The following is an 18,798-nucleotide window of genomic DNA, read 5'->3' as shown; positions in this document are numbered from 1 at the left end:
TTGACACATGACCAAAAGCTTTACAGTGGGATAAATGCTCTGACTTTGTAGTTTATATACCCTAACTGCACTTGAGTAGGGAGAGACTTCATATCAATCACTCCAGGAATATTTTTCATCGACTTGCCACGAGACGCCAAAATATTACCCCCTTGATGGGTGCCCTGTTCCGAAGAGACACAAACGACACCTCAAACTTTTATCAAATCGGGAGAGCCGCAACACACGTTCCTTCTGATCGCAGATGTACAAAACATCTAAACAAACCCGCCTCTCGTGATCCTCACACCCTTCACTTTACCCATCACTCGCTCCACCAGTTTGGATAGCTCAAATGGATTCTTCAAGATTGGTATTTCGATAAACTGCTCCTCATTACCTTACTCCTATAAGATATAAAGGGACATTCTCCGCACTCTACCCCACTTTGCTCCTTTTTCCATTCTTTTGAACAATACTCCAACCCTCCTTGATTCTACCGCCATTAGATTCACAATCCGCCATCTTTTCGAGAGGCTAGGGTCACCGCCTCTCATGCTGTCTGATTGGTCCAGTTTGAAAATTAGACCGGGGCCAGGTTGTTTGGAAGTGAATGGAGAGGACTGTAGATCAATGTTTGTGTGAATAAAAATACATAAAACGTGAGTTATTATAGTATTTCAACGTTTTTATAAATATAGCTACAAAAGATAGATGCATAACCTTTTGATTCTGTCTAAGCTAACGCGTTTTGTCGTCTCTCTTTCCAGCAACGCAACGTTAGTTAGCTAGCGTTGCCGTTAGATAGCCTAGCCTTTAGCTATCTTATTGTATCTAAAGAGTAAAGGGCATCATAAACAATGTGAAATGTCTGTCTTTTAGAGTGATGGATACGTGTTTGGACAAGAAACCAGAGAGAGTGGGACCGATTGTGGTTGACGATTTGAGAAAGAACTTGTTTGCAGATTTTTGTGCAATTCCATCTGCTCTGCCACAGGTTTGTTTCTGTTCTGATATGTTTCTTGATGTGACAAGTTAACTAGGGTCCATTTTTTGTTATTAGATGTTATTAGACATACGCTATATAGCTAGATTTAGTAATTGGTTTCATAGCATCATCTTTTAACTAAATCCCAGTAAAATGCTGTCTACTTATCTCCCTACAGGATTCTGTATTATTTGAGAAAGAGCATTTGCGTGTCTACCTCAGGATACGTCCGTTTACCACAGCAGAGAATGAAAGTGGTGAATCTCAGGTATTTTCCCATGACACACATTCAGTACACTAAAACGAGGAGCATTATGATTGATCCGAATGCTGTGGTACATACTACTTTTCCTCCGTTTGAATCCAGGAATGTGTCTCCATGGAGCCACCAGACACCGTTTTACTCAGGGCACCTAGGACCTCTTTATCAACCAGACGACAAACCAGTCACTCAGACGGTGACAAACCAGTCACTCAGACAGCCCAACGATTTCAGTTCACCCAGGTAAGGCATTCTCTGGCTGTTTGATTAGTAGCTATTTGTAAAGATTTACTTTTTCTAAGAAATGAGTGTGGACATTTTTTCTTAACCGTTAACCCCCTCCCTCGCCAGGTGTATGGCCCTGACACTACACAGAGGCAGATGTTTGATGGCACAGTGAAACGTCTGGTAAGAGATGTTCTAGAAGGAGGGAATTCTATTGTCTTCACATATGGAGTCACCAACGCTGGGAAGACGTTCACATTCCTCGGTCAGAATCTATAGATTTTTTTTTGCATGTTTCCAATTTGCATTTAACAATTGAAGTTATAACATTGGGTTATAAATCGTTTTCTAGGGTTTTCTATGCAGACATTTTGAAATGTGCCCTTTGACCTCTCTCTGTTTCATACCCAACGCTCACCACAAAACACTTTTGGCATTGTCCCTCTTTAACTCGTAATATATTTACATTTGACATTTTAGTCATTTAGCAGACGCTCTTATCCAGAGCGACTTACATGAGCAATTAGGGTTAAGTGCCTTGCTCAAGGGCACATTGACAGATTTTTCATCTAGTCGGCTCGGGGATTAGAACCAGCGACCTTTCGGTTACTGGCACAACGCTCTTAACCACTAAGCTACCTGCCGCCCTATCTAATCTATTTATACTTCCAGGCCCTGAGAGTGATGGTGGAATTCTGCCAAGGTCTTTGAACGTGATCTTCAACAGCATCGAGGGCAGAGTCTACACACAGAACAACGTCAAACCACATCGATGCAGAGACTTCACCAGGCTCACAAAGGACCAGCAGGATGAAGAGACTACAAATAAGCTAAACCTCATGAGACTGTCAAAGGAGGTGAGTTTTAGCAGTAAAACCTCAAGCACAATGCCCCCCCTTTGCTTTCTTTCTCTCTGAAATGTAAATGAGTCTTTTCCTCCTTTCTTTTTTCTCTTCAGAGTGGTTTTCTGAAAAGTACGATGAGCTCCACATGCAGGTCAACAATACTGGAGGGTAAGAAACTTGTTTCAGGCTTTGAGTATGTTAAGTACAGCAGCTATGTATTTTTGAAATTTCTTGATACTGTATTTGACACCAAATAAACATCTTAATTGTTACACTGTTGTTAAATCAATGTATGATTTGTTGTCTGATTGACAGGTTCCTCCTTAAGCGACATCAGTGATCAGGGGGAAGGAGACAGTTTCTGCCTGGACGTGGACTCCCACACTAAATACTCAGTGTGGGTGTCCTTCTGTGAAATCTACAATGAGAACATCCACGACCTACTGGAGCCCATTCCTAATGGGTCACATAGGCGAACCGTCCTTCGGCTGTCACAGGACATCAAAGGCAACACCTTTGTGAAAGGTAATGTCACTTTGATTGAATATGTGATGTATTAGTCAAGATCAGGGCTTCCCAACCCTCTTCCTGGAGATCTACTGTCCTGTAGGTTTTCAGTCCATCCCAAATTTAGCATATTTGATTCAGCTAGTTAAGGTCCTGTTGAGCAGTTAATAAGTAGAATCAGGTGTGTTAAAGTAGGGTTGGACTGAACCCACAGGACGGTAGATCTCCAGGAAGAGGGTTGTGCAGCCCTGGTCTAGATGCTATGAGATTTCAGTTCATACAGAACGTACACATGGTTCCCCTTGTAGCTCTAAAGTGGGTTCAAGTAAACAATTCCGAGGAGGCGTACAAAGTTATGAAGATCGGAAAGAAGAACCAGAGTTTCTCCTGCACGAAGCTCAACAACGTCTCCAGCAGAAGCCATAGCATATTCTCAGTTCGGATCTTGCGTATTGAAGATGTTGGTGTACCCAGAGTCCACACAATTAGCGAGTAAGTGACTCAAGTTATTCTGTGTTTTATTTTATTTTTTATTGCTCTTCTCCAGATTGTCCTGTTTTTATTCATGGTTGTGTGTTATGTCTAAGATTGTCGTTGTGTGATCTGGCTGGATCGGAGAGATCTGGAAGGACTCAGAATAAAGGAGTGCAGTTAAAAGAGGCTGGCAACATCAACACCTCATTGCTGATTCTGGGCAAATGCATCAACGCTCTGAGGCTCAACCAACAAGCCAAGTGAGTATTTGACCTGTATACAGATGTATGCTTTTACACGCACACTGACTGCACATGTTTGTTTCTAATAAACCAATATAATGCTCCTTTTATGTACATATCTTCCAGGTTCCGACAACATGTGCCCTTCAGAGAGAGCAAGCTCACACACTACCTCCAGGGGTTTTTTTCTGGTAGAGGGAAAGCTTGCATGATCGTCAACATCAACCAATGCGCCTCCATGTATGACGAGACGCTCAATGTCCTCAAGTTCTCCGCCGTCGCCCAAAAGGTCAGTCAGTGGAGCTTTATAAGGAAGCGTAAGCTTGTGGCTGGTAATATACACTACCGGTCAAAAGTTTTAGAACACCTACTCATTCAAGGGTTTTTCGTTATTTGTACTATTTTCTACATTGTAGAATAATAGTGAAGATATCAAAACTATGAAATAACACATATGGAATCATGTAGTAACCAAAAAAGTGTTAAACAAATCAAAATATATTTTATAATTGAGATTCTTCAAATAGCCACCCTTTGCCTTGATGACAGCTTTGCACACTCTTGCCATTCTCTCAACCAGCTTCACCTGGAATGCTTTTCCAACAGTCTTGAAGGAGTTACCACATATGCTGAGCACGTGTTGGCTGCTTTTCCTTCACTATGTGGTCCAACTCATCCCAAACCATCTCAATTTGGTTGAGGTCAGGGGATTGTGGAGGCCAGGTTATCTGATGCAGCACTCTCCTTCTTGGTAAAATAGCCTTTACACAGCCTGGAGGTGTGTTGGGTCATTGTCCTGTTGAAAAACAAATGATAGTCCCACTAAGCCCAAACCAGATGGGATGGTGTATCGCTGTGGTAGCCATGCTGGTTAAGTGTGCCTTGAATTCTAAATAAATCACAGACAGTGTCACCAGCAAAGCACCCCCACACCATAACACCTCCTCCATGCTTTACGGTGTGAACGGAGGCCTAATTCACACAGTCTCCTCTGAACAGTTGATGTTGAGATGTGTTTGTTACTTGAACTCTGTGAAGCATTTATTTGGGCTACAATTTCTGAGGCTGGTAACTCTAATGAACGTATCCTCTGCCATTCCTGTCGCGGTCCTCATGAGAGCCAGTTTCATCATAGCGCTTGATGGTTTTTGCGACTGCACTTGAAGAAACTTTCAAAGTTCTTGAAATGTTCCATATTGACTGACCTTCATGTCTTAAAGTAATGATGGACTGTCGTTTCTCTTTGCTTATTTGAGCTGTTCTTGCCATAATATGGACTTGGTCTTTTACCAAATAAGGCTATCTTCTGTATACCCCCCCACCTTCTCACAACACAACTGATTGGCTCAAACGCATTAAGAAGGAAAGAAATTCCACAAATTAACTTTTAAGAAGGCACACCTGTTAATTGAAATGCATTCCAGGTGACTACCTCATGAAGCTGGTTGAGAGAATGCCAAGAGTGTGCAAAGCTGTCATCAAGGCAAAGGGTTGCTATTTGAAGAATCTGAAATATAAAATAGATTTTGAATTGTTTAACACTTTTTTTGGTTACTACATGATTCCATATGTGTTATTTCATAGTTTTAATGTCTTCACTATTATTCTACAATGTACAAAATAGGAAAAATAAAGAAAAACCATTGAATGAGTAGGTGTTCTAAAACTTTTGACCGGTAGTGTAAGTGGGAAAAATGCTAATGTATCTTATTTCTCAGGTGGTGGTCCTCAACACCAAACCAGTCCTTGCCATTGCCCCAAAGATATCTGCCAGAGAGGTGTCCCTCGTCATCAACAATGCTGACTGCAAAGACCTGTGGAGTAGGAGGAAGAGCTCCATGGTGGCTTGGGAAACCACTCTGGAGGATGTGCAGGAAGATGAGGATGACGAGGAAGAGGAAAGCTGTGATGAGGGCATGGCAGAGGAAACCATTCTGGAGGCGGGAGAAGAGGACAAGACGGCACTTGACGAGGACTTCGACAATGTAGGTTTTGTCCATATTCAAGATGTTGATATACTGGTTAATTTTCACTAAATGTTAAAGATGGATTTTGTTGGGTATTTTAAGGGCCAGCTTGCTCTGGTGGAGGAACGCAATGAGAAGCTTCTGAAGGAGGAAGCTGAGAAATTGGCTTTGGAGTCTCACATCCGTGAAGAGGTCACCATCGAGTTCATGGAGCTATTCTCCAAAATGGAAAGTGATTACAAGTAAGTAGTCGATGCATTTCCCTCTCTCTTTTAAAGTCGCGCTGTCAATCTTAGCCGTTGTCTGTAGGTGCATTGACCGAACAATGTTTTTGTCTTGCAGGGAGCGTCTTGCCAAAGAGAGGGAGATCACTGAGGACAGAGTGGACAAGAGGTTGGAAATCCTGAAGAATTTAGTGGGCAAGAGTGTCGGCGAGCGTGCAAGAGTCACTGGTGACAACGAAACGACAAAGGTAACAGTCTTGTTCAGATCACAGGTCATAATATCAGATCAGGCAGAGAATACAACTTCACCACTAACATCCTTACCTGTGCTTGTTTGAATAGCATGATGAGTTTAGTGCTGATATCTTTTGTTTTCCACCGCAGGAGGATAAGGTAGTGCTCTTGGAGGGGATCGTTGACGCTATGCGAGATGACCTGGCTAAAATCAGAAGGGACGCGGAGGCTGCACAGACCTGTCTGGTGGACCTGCCTGAGTCTCCTGGCACTATGGCCAGCCTGAGGAAGCAAGTGGACGACTTATCAGAGGAGCTCCTCAAGACCCAGCAGCAACTCAACCTCAAAACCAATGGTATGTATAGTATGTCTCACTTGCTGTGATTTTGATCATGATGAATATTCTGGATTTAGCTCAAGTGTGTTTTTCCTTCTGTTTACAGAAATGAGCATTGAAATGAAACCATTGTGCGGGCAGCTAGAGGAAGCGAAGGAGGTAAGCCTGGCTATTGATATCGGATGTATTTTGTTGCATATGAACACGAAATGAAAGGTTTGGTTAGAGTTTATGGGTTTCCATATTTTGATTGCATGCAGAATTTGGAATCTCAGACACAGAAGTTTGAGGCCTTAATGGAAATCTGCCATGAGAAAGATGACGTGATAACCAAGCTGCAGGAAGCAATGGACCAGAATAGTGAGGCTTCAACTAGGGATGTAAGTAAATGACTTGAACTTGAAATACTTGCACCTGCATTAATGGCATATCTGGGGTCGCTTTGTTATCAGTCCTAGTGTATGTAGTATGATCCATCACAGAACCTCTGTATAGGATAATATGCATTCCCTTTCACCGTTTTTGTCAACAGAGGGCCTTGGTTGACTCCATCAAGGAGGAGATCCTGAGCTTGAAACAGAATTGTAAGTGTATGAGCCGGGACAGTCCCAGTTCTGAGGAGGGCAGAAAACGTCATGCAGATGTCCTGGAAGACCTTGATGATCAGCCTTCGCTGAAAAAAGGTAGTCCTCAAAAAATATGAAAAGGGTTGCATCTTTTATCGGGCTAATGGTCCTTATGTTTCCATTTTACTTTTAGAGTTCCGTATCTGTCTGACCTTCTCCTTTACTCTCTCCAGGGAGTCTTGAGGACGAGCGTCTCATTCTAGCAAACGAGTTGGAGAAACTCCAGGCGGAATGTCGTCAAAAAGACATGACCATTTTGCAGTTAAAAGAAGACAACAAGGCGACGGTTCAGAAGTTGGAGACGGTCAAAAGAGAGATAAAAAGAAAGAGTGAATATGCCGAAGAGCTCAAACGTGAGAGGGTATCGTTTGAACAGACCGTCCAGAAGCTCAGCGACGATCTGGAGGAGCAGACTGATGACTGTGAAGCTGTGATTGCCTCGCTGGAGCAAGAGAGGAAAGAGACCGCCAGGCTCTCCAAAGACAACAAAGCACTGGTCAACGGCATCTTCCTGCTCCAGCAGACATCACAGAAAGTGGAGTCTTCTGTGAAAACTCTCCAAACAGAACTTACCGAGCAGACTGAGAGGTCCGCCAAGGTTTCAGAGGAGCTAGAAGCAGCCAGAGCACTCCTGAAGGGTCTTGAAGACGAATCCAACGGAAAATCCCAAACCATTGAATCCTTGACCTTGGAAACTGAACGGCTCCGGAAGGAAGCAGAGGAACTGAAGGTCTCTTCTGCACAGAGGAACAACTCCAAGTTCCATGACACCATAGATGCCATGAAGAGGGAGTGTGAGAGTGTGGTGGAGAAGTCGGTCCAGAAGAGCCAGCGGATAGCTGACCTGGAGCAGGAGCTCAACCAGGTCAGAGAGCAGCTCTCTGGACAGGAGGAACTCTGCAGCCAGCTGAGACATGAGCTAGAGACACAGCGGTCCGAGGCCCAATTCAATCTACAGGCCTACGAATTAGAGAAAGGGACTTGCAACGAAATTATGAAGAGTAATGCCGACCTCAAAAAATTGGCAGGCCACCAGAAGGAGCAGATCCTGGACCTGGAGGCGCAGGTTCAGGCCTCTGGAGGCAGCTCTGAGAGGGTTGCGGCGTTGGAGAAGCAGCTGGCTGAGAGGGAGGCCCAGTGCGGAGCTCTGCAAGAGGGACTAGAGGAAGCTCAACGGAAACTGGAGGAGGAGGAGAGTCACAGAAAGTCTAAGGAAAAGGTGATTGAAGACATGCGTCTTGCACTGACAGAGCAGGAGAGGACACAGACTGAACAAGAGCGGATTCTGGAAGCCAAGGTGAAAGAGATTGAGGCTTTAAGTGAAGGTGAGTGGTCACACACACTTTTGTATAAAACATTTTTTGCCATTGATTTAAGCTTGTGTCTTCATTCAGAGACATAAATGGATTTGGCAGTAATGTCTCCATTTTGGATTTAAGAGCTGACGAGTTTGAAGGACGGCTGCCTACAGAAAAACACAAACGGTGCCAAGTCCTCTCATGTCCTCAACGACTGTCCCGGCGAGTGCGAGAACGTGAAGTGGGAATGTCAGCGGACCGAAGAGCGCTTGAAGGTAAGAGCCGTCGTTTGATCACTACTCGACGTCCCCCCCTGAAACTCCAGCCATTTCCGTTTCTGTCTGAAACGGGACGGTGTACGCACACGTGGTGAGTAAAGTAACCATTCCTTTTGATGTCCTCCTAGCTGCCTAATGAACAGTATGAGTCAGAGAGGTGGCTTGAAGAGAGGGCTATTCTGACGGAGGTAGCCAATGGGCCAGAGGAGGAGAAGAGCCCGTGCCTGGCCCTGGAGTTGATGAGAGGGTGTTCAGAAGAGCTCAGTTGTAGCCAGCTGCGGACTGAAGAGGTACATGGGATCATTATGACTCTGAAAAATAAACACAATCGAACTGCTGGGCTTGTAATGGCGTCTCTGGGTCAAAGGCAGTACTTAACGGAGTTTCCGAGTACGTAGGCAGTGAATGTGCAGCGGAACTTGCTTTGATGAAATGAGTGCAGAATAAGGTCACAGAAATAGCATTTTGGAGGTTCTGTGACGTAGTCCATTATTTAGTGGAACATTGGAAACGTTTTTACCTCATAACTTAAATTCTAGTCGCATTATCTTTGATCCATCTGATGTAGTGTAGATAACTCTTTAACAGAATATTACCAGCATATGTCTTATCACATTTTTCAACTAATTGCTATGTAGTTGCAGGGAAAGCGGGTGCACTTCAGACAGGCGCGATTGACAGCATGTCTCACCATAAGGACTGTCGGCCTCTATTGCTAATGTGTCTGTTTTCAGGAGACCTTGCCAAAGCAGCCCTCTGAGAAAGAAGAGAGCACGGGAGGAGAGTGGCTCTCTGGTTGAGGCCCTCAAATTAGAGATGCAGAAACTCCAGGAGAGGAAAGCAGACAGAGAGCGCAAGCTCAGGGAGATCAACGAGCACTCCAACTTCCAAACACAAGAGGTCAGTATAGATCAGAGAATCATTGAGCTGCTTCCAATTCTGAGTGGTTGACTGTTTCCTTCATTTTTCTTGTCATTTTTCAGCCACAACATCGGGGATAGACTCATCCAGGGCCTACATTTTACTTTTTGGTCCACCAGTAACTCTGGCAAGTAGATTTTAAAATCTACCAGCCACTCATATTTTTTACCAGTCAAAATATTTTTCCCTGCTAAAATTACACCAACAAAACACAAAAGAAAGGATGACCTTGCTTTGTAATGTTTCTAAAACAATAAATGTATAAAGTAAGAAGGAATGTGGTATATTGTTTAATTACATTTTTTGTGACCTGAGTCTTTTAACCAAAGACAAATGTTTGCCTGCCCCTTTAAGGGCCAGAGGTTACCGTGGTAATGCGACTCCAGGCATGTTTGTGTCTGTGAGTAGTAGGCTATCTGCATTGCTTCTCTTCGCATAGCAGTTGAAACTCAAACATTGAAAAACAACCTAGCTTGTGAACAAAACAACGTAAATAGCCAAAAAACACAAGGACAAAGTCTCACTTCAGTAGACATTCAAGTAAATTAAACACATTTTTATGCCTGTGCACAGCGCTTCTAAAAATGAGTCTGTCACTCAGCGCTTCACGTGGGTAAGCACAGCCCCCAGCCAGGCAGTGTTGCAGCGCGAGGCAGAAATACTTTGAAAACAGCTACTGCAACATTAACTTTGCTATGAAATACTTGACTTTTTATTCACAAATGCGAGTGAAATGCTCGCGATGTGGAGCCCTGACCACCCACCAACGTGGCTGGTGAAATAGACATCTTACCTGATCATTTCAAAATCTACCAGCATTTGGCGGATGTTAATTTTAGGCCCTGGACTCATCCCAATACGGGTGTAAAAAGAACATTCATATTTTCTGTTTTGTGGTCTGTGTGTGTTTTTGCCTGTGTGTAAAATGTTGGCCTGTCTGTCTGGGCAGGTACTGGACTCCTCTGAGGTGTCCACAGACGGCAGGCGAGAGCGTCGCTTCCCCAAACCAGAGCTGGAGATCCAATTCAGCCCTCTGCAACCCAACAAGCTGAACATCCGGAGGCAGGGAGAGGACAAGTCTGTGACCGTCAAAATCACCCGCTCAGCCAGGAAGAGAAAGAGCAATGAGATGGAGAAGGTACAGATCAGATAGAAGATCTAGAAAATAAGGTCCAGAAGTTCTCAAGTTCAGTTGACTGAAAACCATAACATTGCATATCTCTTGAATCTCATTACACTTTCTCAAAAATGTAGACATGGAAAGCCTGTTCGGTCGCATAGTGTTGCTCTGCATTTTTTTGATTTTGTTTGTGTTTGTACGTGCATGTGAGAGATTGAGTAAGGGGTGGAGAGGATTAGAACATCTCAACAGACTGGGTATTACCCAGGAGAACCCTTCCAGAGAGCAAGCAGCAAATACACGACAATGACCACGTTTACATGCACACAGTATTCCAGATAATGGCTCGTTTCCAGGTTAAGGTCTTATTCAGGATAAGGTGTTAACATGCACATACTCTTTACAGCAGCTACTCTTCCTGGTGTCCACACAGGATTATAATAACAAAAGGTAACCGCCTACATCAGGGGTGTCAAACATACGACCCGTGCAGGGGTTCAATCCAGCCCGCGGGTAGTTTTGAGTAAAAACAACATCGATATACTTTAAAATGACTAAAACCAAACCGAAACTGTGTAGAAATGATAGTTGACCTCATTCATACAGTTTTTGGTTTTTTGTCCAGCTTGCTAATAATAATCTAAATGAAAGCTAGTGTCAGGGAGCATCGAGGGGGAGGGGGGAACAACAACAAAAATACATGTTTTGACGGAGAGGAAATATAACTAATTTTCAGTGCAGACCTCCGGACCTCGTCGAATGCGGGCCCCCTGGGCAAAATTAGTTTGACAATCCTGGCCTACATCATAAACAAAACAATGCATTATACAATAAGTTATTACATCACTACTCTGTCACTACAAATGTACAATATTACAATGTGTGTCTGTGTGCCTCTTCACAGTCCGCGTTGTGCCGTGAGGTGTTTTTATCAGTGTTTTTAAATCTGATTTTACTGCTAGCTTGAGTTACTTGATGTGGAAGAGTTCCATGTTGTCTAATTAGAAACATGCAGCTTCTCTTCTGTCATTACCTGATGCTCTAAAATACTAAATAAAGCCTTGCTCACCAGAATGATGTCATAAATCAATACACTAGAATGATGTCATAAATCAATAGAATGAATGCATCAACAATCTAGTTGACATCGGTAAAGTTTTTCTCGCAGAGCGAAGACCTTTAGGTACCGGGGAGATTTTCTGTGCAAAAATGTCCAAATGACATCAGTTTGTTGACCAGTTTTAAGGCAATGAAAAGCTGTGAAAACTATCCAGCATGTTTCTGATAGTATTTCAGTTAGTCTTCGATGCATACTTTGTGGTTGAAAGTCAAATAATGTCAGCTTTTATGACGCTAACATTTGTTTGGCCTACACAACACGGTCCGTAAGCGTGCATTTGCATTTTCTGAAGATGAAACAAGGAAATCATATTTCTCCACTTCTGTTCCCGAGACCAAATTAACATTTGGTCTATAATTATACTGCAAGAAGCAATTAATTCTGCAGAATATTATAATAAGCATACAGTCAGTGTCCAGACTTCAGTTACTATTCCAACTATTACTGTTTCCATCTGAACTTCAAAGGTGGTACTACGCGATACTGAGCCTGCGCAGACTGCGAAAAACAACGGTAAACTGGATAAGATGTTTACATGCCGCAGTATCCGCATATCCCAGGCGGATACTGCATATCACAAGCTTATTTGGGTTATTTTAAACGGGATATGATGTTTATATGCGTCGACTCAAACAGAATACTTGAGAATAATAATTATAATATAATAATAACAATGGGATATTGGTGTGCATGTAAACGTGATCAATGACTCGCCTCTCTCACTGCACTGAAAAACTGACAAACTACCTCAAAGCGCCCTTCTCTGTTTAGCAGGGCTGAGTTATGCCAAAGAAGCAAGAATAATATCAACAGATATATAGATGTATAAACAGTTGTGGGAACCTGGAAAACTACAGGCACAATCCCTTGAGTCCCTTCACATTCCAGTCTCATGACAGATTGGATAGTATTTCAAGGTCCTGGTTGCTTTTCCTCCTTTTTATGTGTTATTTTGGAAGAAATTATAAGGGCAATTCCATGGTAACTGAATGATGCTGAGACTCAGAATGTTCACTTTCAAATGTATGTCAAACAATGGAATTGCCCATAACACAGATTTAACCAGATCCCTTTGAAATTCGATCTCAATTATGCTATACATTCAGCGAAGGACTGCATCATTCTGACTTGATGTCCTGACGAATTGACCCCTTCATTGTAATACAACACTGTGTGGTGTGTCAAGTTTTTGTGTGTGTCTCTCTCTTTCTCTCACAAATTCTAAAATGGTCTCTGTGCCTCAGGACCCTGTGGGAAGTGAGAACAAAAAGAATATAAAGTTGAGGGGGAACAGAGTGAACATACAGGTGAGAAGAGAATCTAGATCAACATTGAAATATGTTACAACTTTAAGCTGCGTCATAACTCATTTGAATGCCACTAGTAAAGCTTATCCTGTGTGTATGTCATGTCAACAGTCGCCGACAGTGCTCGGTGTAAAAGCAGACCAGAAGACGCAACGGACACCAGCAAGTCTGAAAGGCAAAAAGGATGGAACCCTCCAGAAGATTGGAGACTTCATCCAGTGTTCCCCAACTCTGCTCGGAAGCAAAGGTTAGCAAGACTGCTGTTCTCCTTCACTGATGCCAGTGTACTGCACACACATCAGACATTCAGCCAAAATAATATTATTATTATTATATAATATGTTATAACTATGTCTCTATCCATAGCCAAGACAATTATGGGGATCGTAAGTGGAAATCCTACAGAGCGAGAGAAATCCACGGCAGTGAAACCGAAGAGGACCAAGAGGAAACTGTACAAGACCGACATCTCCTCCCCTCTGGACATCCCGTCTCATCCGGTGAGTGACAAGCAACTCTGTCTGACATGGTAGGAAAAGCACAGACAAAATAAGGAAAAACAAGGAAATGCCTCTCCTGAGGGGAAATGTAATAGCTAATCATATGCGAGCGTTAACAGCCAGTGTTTCCAATCAAACGCAAAATACAATACTGAAGTTGGAATATTCGAGTCAACAAGACAAAATCTGGAAGGATGGCCTCAGAAGACTAGATGGGACTTGGATAGTTTGCTCTTTTAATGTGAAAATATTAAAAAGATTGATCGGACATGGATTGTGTCAAATCTTTATCAATTTAGGTGGTATTAACAAATCACTTGTGCAAGCTAATATTGTGTTTTTTGTTGTAATGTTGCAGATCCTTGGTCTTGATCAAGATGAAAAAGAAAGTGATCATCTCATTATCAAGAGGCAGCTAAGGTCAAGAACAGCAAGGAAATGACTCCAAACTTGGTCAACAGTGGCCGAGAGTTTATTTCTTACTATATATATTTTTTTCTTTTTTACTTTTTTTGAAAATCAGTGTCTTTGTGTTAGAAAACTAGCTATGTACATATGTGAATATTGTCATATTTTGTTTCTCATTTTCCATTATGTTTGAGAGAAAAAAAACACTTGTGCTTTTTAACAAATTCTTTTTTGATTGATAAAACATGGCAAATGTACATTGGCTACGCAGCCCGTGATCAGAGAGTAGTACACAAGGGAGACATTGAAGGACAGAGTAGACATGGTTTAATACTGCTCGACTGGGGCCAAGTGTATGTCATGGTCATTTCTTCTCAGTGGCACCCGTCAGGTGTGGCTGTCATCTAAGGAGAGTAAGTGATATATTTTATTTCTCCCCCCCCTCTCTCTGTGGTGGGTCCCTGACGGGTCCCACTCACAGCCAGTTGGGTTCGGCCTCAGGTGGGCAATTAATGGGACATTGGCCTGTGTTTGTCTGTCATTGCTGTTGTCATTGAAAACATGTCTCTGATGATTAAATGCTTTTTGTTCTCTGCTATGCCTGGCTGTTGTTTTTTGTCGGCTTATCCCCTTGTGGGTTTAATGCGCTTCTCGAAGAAGTCTTGAGCTTCCTTGGCAGTTGAAAATGTGTGTGTTGTGTTCTGGAAGGTCAAGGTGAGTTTTGCCGCAGCTCAGGTTTTGCTTGCGTAGTTGGGATCCCACCTTGTTGTAGGTCGCCCTCTGTTTTAGCAGTTCGGCACTGAAGGTCTGGGTAGATGCAGATCCTCTCCCTGCATAGGTCAGACCCCCAGATTCCGTTGCAAGGCGAACAATTCGCCACTTGACTTCAGAGCTGTGGATCTGTACAATCATACAGCGAGAGCCATTGCGGAGTTGACCGGTGCGGTGCGCAATGTTAATCAGCGGTATGGGAAGCAGCTTCTCCAGCCGAACAGTTCATAGAAAAGATTGCTCATGAAGGAAGTTGAGTTGCCCGCTTCCACACCAGTTTCAAATCCTGTAACCTGCACATTGAATTTACAGGAATAATTTTAGAGTGATTCCGTTTTTTCTTTTAGGAGTTTGATTATCCTTTCGACCTTGGCTTGCGCTTTTTTCAGGTCATGGAGTCGCACCTCTGTTGGATTGGCTCTCTTCTCCAGACTTTCCACTTTGGTTGAATAGATATCAACTTTAGCAGTGAGCACTACCAATAATTAATTTACCGGTTTTAATTTTAAATTGAGGGCAGAGGTAATCTTACGAACTCTCTCAGATATTAGCGGCCAGCTCTTTCTGTTGCCTGGGGTTGAGAGACGCCATGTTCCCACAGTTGAATTGTGGAAGGACAAATTCTAGCTGCTGGAGCGTAATATATCTGCTAGTTATTTCTTGTCACACAATGAATGTCCCACACCTTAGTTTAGTATTGACACGTTTTTGGAAATAAGTCGTTTCATTCATAGTAAATGCCATAAGAAAGACACAATAAGGCCACATGTTTCAATGCATGCCACTGGAACCGGAAACGAATTGTACACCTCTGATTGTAAATCCTCACCAAGCCAGATTGAGTCCTTTTTAAAAAGATATAAGAACTTCTCTCAACTGAGGAAGCCAGCGTTCCCAAATCTCTCTATGAACTCAAAGGGCATTGGATAACCTGAATAAAGGCAAATCACCTGGTTTGGACAGTATGGCTCCTGAGATCTATTTAACATTTTGGAACCACTGTTAATTGAAATGATGAACACAGCCATTCATTTGGAAGGGATGTAAATGCAGCACTAATTTAGCTTTTATTAACTAAAGGTAAGAACGCCACCCAGTGCTCTCACTATCGCCCCCTATCTTTGATATACACAGGTATTAAACAATTTTCTAAAATTCTACCGTCCCATCTCGAAACTTACCCAAATTGGTACATTTGGACCAAAGCAAGTAAAAAAAAAAAGAAAAAAACTATTATCCTCAGATAACCTCAGTCTATTACATATCTTACATGCTTCATCAGAAACCAAAACTCATTGGGCAGTTCTATCTCTCGACGCAGAATAAGCTTTTGATAGACTATAATGGTCACATCTTTGGTCGTTTTTGGAACATATGGGACTTGGCTCCAATTTAATTAATATGATATTACATAACAGTTTTGTTTCCAACAAAAGGGCTTAATTACAGACAGAAATACTCCTCAGTTTCATCAGCTGTCCTGGTGGCTGGTCTCAGACGATCCCGCAGGTGAAGAAGCCGGATCTGAACATTAAATTCTCTGGCAACAGCTCTGGTGGACACTCCTGCAGTCACCATGCCAATTGCACGCTCCCTCAACTTGAGACATCTGTGGCAAGTGCCCTTTTATTGTCCCCAGCACAAGGTGCACCTGTGTAACTACGTTGGACTGTTCTGAATTGGCCAGCAATGAGTCCAGATCTAAATCCCATTGAAAACTTGTGGAGAGATCTGAAAACAGCAGTTGGGAGAAGGCACACTTCAAATCTGGGAGAACTGGAGCAGTTAGCACGAAGAGTGGGCCAAACTGCCAGTACAGAGGTGCAGTAAGCTCATCGATGGCTATAGGAAGCGCTTGATTATAGTTACAGAATTGTGGAGACCAAATACTTTGGTCAATTTCAACTTATTTTTAGGGACAATTGTGAGTTACTTGAAAAAAGTGCAAGGGTGCCAATATTTTTTGGCCACGACTAAGTGAATGTTGGCTCACCACTTAAAGATGAACAAGCTAGAGGAGCCATGTCAGAGTTTTGGCACAGGTACAGCCGACGTTAACTTCCTAGTAAAATAAATCTAATTGATGGGGATATTTTACGATATTAATCTTTTCCCCACCCCACAGCTTACCAAAACATTTCCAGTCACTTAAAACTAGCTTATTAGTGTCTCCATACATTTTTGTGCGTATTTTTTTTTAGCTCATGAAACATGGGACCAACACGTTACCTGTTGCGTTTATATTTTTGTTCAGTGTATATATATATATATATTTTTTTTTTTTATGAAAAAATTACTCCTGTCTGAACGTAAACAACTTAAACCAGGTAGAAAGTGTGTAGAAATGATAATGAAATTATATTTTTGTATAATATTATATATATATATATATATATATATATATATATATATATATATATATATTTTTAATCAATCACAGTATTTTCAATACTGCGCTATTGTATTAGCAGCACTAGTTTGGTTGATTTTGTGGTCTTAAGTTTATTAACATTCTTCATAAAGAATATGAGCAACATTTGATTATTGGTGGGGATGTTCCCTTGTCATAAAATTGCTACATTTAATATAAAAAAAAGTTTTCCAGATTGTATTTTGGTGATTATTTTTCATGATGCGAATATTGAGTCGAGACTGAGACAACCTGATTAAATTTGGGTCCCGAGGCAAAACCAGTTGAGAACCACTGTTTAAAATTGTATTTCCGGGTACTAGCATTTCGTCCCATCCTAAATTGTTTTAGACATGATTCTTCCGCCCCTTGACTGAGTATAGAGAGAAATGTGGTGTCTCCTATTCAGTGGCGGCTCCTGAAAAAATTCTCAGGGGGGGCAATTTTTCTGATGATTTAGGTGACCTACACACATTTTTAAAAAGATATGTCCAGCAACAACATGAAGACAGGGGCAGCATATAAGTCAATACCAGAAGCATTTATTGACTGATCTCAAAAGTGTTGGCTTACAAAATCAAAATAAGTTATCACAGTAAAAATAATCAAGGGTGTTCTTTCACATTCCTCAACACTGCATAAACAATATGCACTTCCATAAACAAATGAAATATCAGCTGAAAATACAGCATCTTGGTATTTGTTCAGATTGCAGGATCAACAAGAGCTTTTACCACATTTTTTTGCCTCATGGTTGAATTGGAAATATGTGCACCTGAGCATAATTCACAACAAGCAAGCAGGAGCTTTTGATAGAGGCTACTGAAAACATTGATGCAAGTTATTGGTAATAAGACATTTTTATAGACTTCCATATTCTGCCCTCTTGTATAGATTTGTGAAAATGAACAGTGATAGACATTTTGCCTGAAAACAGAATTTGAAAGTAATTTCTAGAAAAGGTAAACACAGCTATCTGTATGGCTTTGTAAAAACGAACAACCATATTCTGGCCAATTGTATAGATTTGTAAATATGAACAACCATATTCTGGCCAATTGTATAGATTTGTAAAGATTTGTAAAAAACTTTTTTTTTAATGAAAAATAACTATTTTAAACAACATCAACTGTGAACTGATTTGGGCGTGTGTGTGTTAAAGAGACAGACAGGGAGGGACAAAGAGAGAGAGAGGCTACATTACTTGTACTGAAACTGTTCTCTTCTCTGTTTCAATACAGCAAAGCGTTCAATGACTTTCTCATTGAAATCAGGCATGCTGAGGACTAGTTCCCTCTCCATGGAAAGCATGGCCAGTGCATTCAGACGTTCCTGGCCCATTGAATTTCGCAGGAATGTCTTAACTCGTGTCAAAGTTGAGAAACATCTCTCAGCTTCAGCTGTTGTCATGGGAGTAGTTATGAGGATGTTCAACAGAGTCACAGTCTCAGAGAACGTCTCCTGGAGGTTGTAGCTCATGAGAACCTGGTACAGTGCCAGTGCACCACAGCATCCCTTGAATTCAGGATTCTCATAGATCAGAGATAGTTCTGTCTTGAGCTTTGCCTTGCTCAGCATGGGGTATGCATTCACAGTGGCATTCAGAGCCTCATCAGGAAATGAATGGCAGTACCTTTCAAACATGTCTGCTTGCAGTAAGGTAGCACTCACAAGGTGGCCAGAGAAAGAGAACCTTTCTTTGGTGTGATCCAGGATGGTGTTGCAGACCTCTTCAGACAGCCTCTGCTTCTCCTC

The 18,798-nt window shown here is 42.1% G+C and overlaps 1 protein-coding gene across 1 annotated transcript; it reads left to right on the top strand.

Moving 5' to 3' along the window:
• Positions 1-534: 534 nt before the first annotated feature.
• On the top strand, positions 535-9,617 carry LOC121533928 (kinesin-like protein KIF20B). Its single transcript, XM_041840407.2, has 23 exons — positions 535-641; positions 862-976; positions 1,146-1,235; positions 1,335-1,472; positions 1,581-1,719; positions 2,127-2,311; positions 2,413-2,467; positions 2,615-2,824; positions 3,115-3,298; positions 3,394-3,540; positions 3,649-3,811; positions 5,241-5,507; positions 5,592-5,731; positions 5,832-5,961; positions 6,098-6,302; positions 6,391-6,443; positions 6,545-6,664; positions 6,817-6,967; positions 7,084-8,235; positions 8,350-8,483; positions 8,615-8,776; positions 9,221-9,386; positions 9,470-9,617. Exons 2-22 carry the CDS (start codon positions 866-868, stop codon positions 9,284-9,286), a joined length of 4,002 nt encoding a protein of 1,333 aa, XP_041696341.2. The 5' UTR covers positions 535-641; positions 862-865; the 3' UTR covers positions 9,287-9,386; positions 9,470-9,617.
• Positions 9,618-18,798: the final 9,181 nt, after the last annotated feature.

This window comes from Coregonus clupeaformis, chromosome 1, assembly GCF_020615455.1.
Source record: "Coregonus clupeaformis isolate EN_2021a chromosome 1, ASM2061545v1, whole genome shotgun sequence".
Lineage (NCBI taxonomy): Eukaryota > Metazoa > Chordata > Actinopteri > Salmoniformes > Salmonidae > Coregonus > Coregonus clupeaformis.
Note: the sequence above shows the minus strand (reverse complement) of the source record. Positions and strands in the feature narration are given on the sequence as shown.